Genomic DNA, 5,000 nt, shown 5'->3' on the forward strand with positions numbered 1-5,000 from the left:
GCTGCTCCTCTCTGCAGTAGGACGTTGGCCACCTCCAGTTGTCCGTGTTTAGCTGCCACATGGAGAGGACTGAAGCCCTTCCTGTAACGCATACCCGCCATCTCATCAACATCAGCTTATACCCGCCATCTCATCAACATCAGCTTATACCCGCCATCTCATCAACATCAGCTTATACCCACCATCTCATCAACATCAGCTCATACCCACTATGTCATCATCTATCTATCTATCTATCTATCTATCTATCTATCTATCTATCTATCCATCCATCTATCTATCTATCTATCTATCTATCTATCTATCTATCTATCCAGGGGTGTGGTGGTAAAATAAAAAGTGGGTAAACTATGAATTCTGTGATCACGGTATTGGATTTGCGGTATTGGATTTTAAAAAATGCATTCAGAACATGTTTGATGATGGTGGAGGTTATTGTCCCATGTCTATAACAATACCAGTGGTATAAATTTGTTCCTAGAGTATTGATGAGTACACATATTGTGAATGTGGATCCAAACAAGTACTAAAATACACAGATTATTCATACAGTATGATTTGTGAATGTTAAAAGTTGCAATTGGTGAATAAACTCTTTTGAGAGGTGGATAAACTCTATTTCTGAAATTTCAGAGGTGGATAAACTTCATTTACTTCCGTTTAGCCTCCATCTGAGCCCTGTATCTTTCTGTCCATCCATCCATCTATCTATCTGTAGAGTTTATTTGCCATTTCAGTTGCAGTTACCAAAGTGTGTCACTAGAGGCCGCTATAACCCCATTGTCACCAGAACTCTGTCATTAAAGTGCAATTGATCATCTCCTAGCTTCCCATTTAGAACAAGGCACACAATGGCGCACGTGCTGAGGACAGAAGAAGGGAGAGAGGAAATGAGAGGGACCAGGGAGGAAGGGTGAGAGAGAGGGAACGAGGGAACGAGGAAAAGACAGAAAGAGAGAGGAGAGAGGGGAGAGAGGAGGATGAGAGGGACCAGGGAGGAAGGGTGAGAGAGAGGGAACGAGGGAACGAGGAAAAGAGAGAAAGAAAGAGGGGAGAGAGGAGGATGAATGGGAAATGGGCACAGTGGGGTTTGCTCTGGAAATTAATCATTTCTTGTGACAGGGGTCACCTTCAAGAAGAGCTTTGGGCAACACAGATGCACGTGTGTCCACTGAACGGAACACACACACACACACACACACAAACACAAATCCCCTGGTGTGTACATAGTGTACACTCTATGGTGAAACCATAAACAAGCCATTGCTCTGAGATTAATGTCAGGTCAAGACAATTCACTGTCATGATTGAATGAACATGTCTATCTCTCCCTCCATCTATTCTCTCTTTCTGTCTCTCTATTTATACTCATCTCTTCCTCTTCTCTCTCTCTCTCTCTCTCTCTCTCTCTTTTGGTCTCTCTATTTATACTCATCTCTTACTCTTCTCTCTCTCTCTCTCTCTCTTTTGGTCTCTCTATTTATACACCTCTCTCACTCTTCTCTCTCTCTCTCTTTTGGTCTCTCTATTTATACACCTCTCACTCTTCTCTCTCTCTCTCTCTCTTTTGGTCTCTCTATTTATACACCTCTCACTATCCCCCGCTCCCCTAGATTCCCCGACTCTATTTCTCCCTCTTTGACCAGTGTGAGCTGAGTGATCTGAGTGATTGACAGACATCTTACAACCCTACAGAGAGGAGGCGGGGGACACTTGTTTGGAGAGACAGACCCTGATTGGCTGAGAAGCTGAGAGAGTGCCTGACCTTGGTTGCCGCGGTGATGGAGGCCCCCTGCTCGAGCAGGAGGGAGGCGACGTCGTGGTGTCCTTCCCGAGCGGCCAGGTGCAAGGGGGGTGTAGCCAGAGGTGGTGGCCGCGTTGGCCGATGCCCCACGCTGCAGGAGCTGCTGGACGATGTCCACCTTCCCCAGGCGGCTGGAGATGTGCAGTGCCGTCTGGTCGTCCTGGGCAACCAACCAGGCAGGGGGGGGTTATTAACAAGCAGGTAGGTCTCATAGTAAGTCTAAGGTTTGAAGGGTTAGTCAGTGATCCTGGTTGTTGATGTTTGAGCTCAGCAGCCAATCAAACTGTGCACCCCTACCTTTTGTGCTCCTGAAGCGACACAACTCAACACACATACACACAACGCACACACATACACACAACACAACACAACTCAACACACATACACACAACGCACACACATACACACAACACAACACAACTCAACACACATACACACAACGCACACTCATACACACAACACAACTCAACTCAACACACATACACACAACGCACACTCATACACACAACACAACTCAACTCAACTCAACACACATACACACAACGCACACACATACACACAACACAACACAACTCAACACACATACACACAACGCACACACATACACACAACACAACACAACTCAACACACATACACACAACGCACACACATACACACAACACAACACAACACACATACACACAACGCACACACATACACACAACACAACACAACACACATACACACAACGCACACACATACACACAACACACACACAACACAACTCAACACACATACACACAACGCACACACAACACAACACAACACACATACACACAACACAACACAACACAACTCAACACACATACACACAACGCACACACATACACACAACGCACACACATACACACAACGCACACACATACACACAACGCACACACATAAACACAACACAATTCAATACACATACACACACATACACACAACACAACACAACACACACATACAAACAACTCAACACACATACACACAACGCACACACAACACAATTCAATACACACAACACACACTCATACACACAACACAATTCAATACACATACACACACATACACACAACACAACACAACACAACACACATACACACAACGCACACACATACACACAACACACACACAACACAACTCAACACACATACACACAACGCACACACAACACAACACAACACACATACACACAACACAACACAACTCAACACACATACACACAACGCACACACATACACACAACGCACACACATACACACAACGCACACACATAAACACAACACAATTCAATACACATACACACACATACACACAACACAACACAACACACACATACAAACAACTCAACACACATACACACAACGCACACACAACACAATTCAATACACATACACACAACACACATTCATACACACAACACAACACAACACACATACACACAACACAACACACATACACACAACGCACACACATAAACACAACACAATTCAATACACATACACACAACACAACACAACACACATACACACAACACAACACACATACACACAATGCACACACATAAACACAACACACACACATACACACAACACAACACAACTCAACACACATACACACAACGCACACACATACACACAACGCACACACATACACACAACGCACACACATAAACACAACACAATTCAATACACATACACACACATACACACAACACAACACAACACACACATACAAACAACTCAACACACATACACACAACGCACACACAACACAATTCAATACACACAACACACACTCATACACACAACACAATTCAATACACATACACACAACACACATTCATACACACAACACAACACAACACACATACACACAACACAACACACATACACACAACGCACACACATAAACACAACACAATTCAATACACATACACACAACACAACACAACACACATACACACAACACAACACACATACACACAATGCACACACATAAACACAACACACACACATACACATACACACAACACAACACAACACAACACAACACAACACAACACACATACACACAACACAACACACATACACACAACGCACACACATAAACACAACATAATTCAATACACATACACACAACACACACACATACACATACACACAACACAACACAACACACACACATACACACAACACAACACACACACACACATACAAACAACACAACACACATACACACAACATAACACATATACACACAACACACACAAGGAGCCTTAATTCCTTGCTTGTGTCATCAACATCCAATACAACTCGTTTGTTTGTTTACCATTTACGGAGTCAGGACTGTGTATCAACACTTGAGTTTTCTGTGCAATACATAGAATGGTCATCTGGAGGACTGGCTGAATTTGACCCAAAGTCCATGGGATTAGAATCACGGACTGAACCTTTAAATCGCCTGATGTTTTGAAATGAAGTTTAGAGCCTCAGTGGGTTGTTAGGTCAGAGAGTGTTTGGAGGTCAGAGTGTCTGTTTACCTATGCGAGTAGGTGTAATATATCTATCAGGGAATGTGTGTGTCTCTGTGTCAAGACAGAGACAGGTAGAGAAACAGTATGTTTGTGCGTGCGTGTGTGTGTTTGTGTGTGTGTGTGTGTGTGTGTGTGTGTGTGTGTGTGTGTGTGTGTGTGTGTGTGTGTGTGTGTGTGTGTGTGTGTGTGTGTGTTTGTTTTACCTTGGCCTTGATGTCGACTTTTGCTCCGTTCTGTATCAGGTACCTCACCACGTCTGACTGTCCTGCTCTGGCTGCCATATGGAGCGCTGTCTCCCCTCTCTGACACACACACATACACACACACACACACACACACAGACACACACACAGACACACACACACACACACATTCACACACACACACACACACACACACACACACACACAGTTACTGTGTATTAGAAAATAGTTTAGTATATCAACATATAGAGTGCTGCTATCTTCCTCTGACAGCTAAACACACACACGAGTGTTGCGCGGTCTGCCCGAAATTAAGCGGTCACCCGCGGTTATGAGTCATAAACAAAATATTTTAATGATATTCGGGTCATTTGCGGGCGGGTCAGTTAAAATTAATTAAATATATATTTTCTACAAATAGGCCTACTTAAAATA

The 5,000-nt window shown here is 43.5% G+C and overlaps 1 protein-coding gene across 1 annotated transcript in view; it reads right to left on the reverse strand.

The window, feature by feature from the left end:
• The window catches only part of LOC121684774 (ankyrin-3-like), a 108,007-nt gene that overhangs the window by 56,566 nt on the left and 46,441 nt on the right, over positions 1-5,000 (reverse strand). Inside the window, 4 exon segments of the mRNA XM_042064849.1 lie at positions 3-77; positions 1,766-1,852; positions 1,854-1,964; positions 4,566-4,664. Coding sequence (XP_041920783.1) covers positions 3-77; positions 1,766-1,852; positions 1,854-1,964; positions 4,566-4,664 — 372 coding nt within the window.

Source organism: Alosa sapidissima, chromosome 16 (assembly GCF_018492685.1).
Source record: "Alosa sapidissima isolate fAloSap1 chromosome 16, fAloSap1.pri, whole genome shotgun sequence".
Classification (NCBI taxonomy): domain Eukaryota; kingdom Metazoa; phylum Chordata; class Actinopteri; order Clupeiformes; family Clupeidae; genus Alosa; species Alosa sapidissima.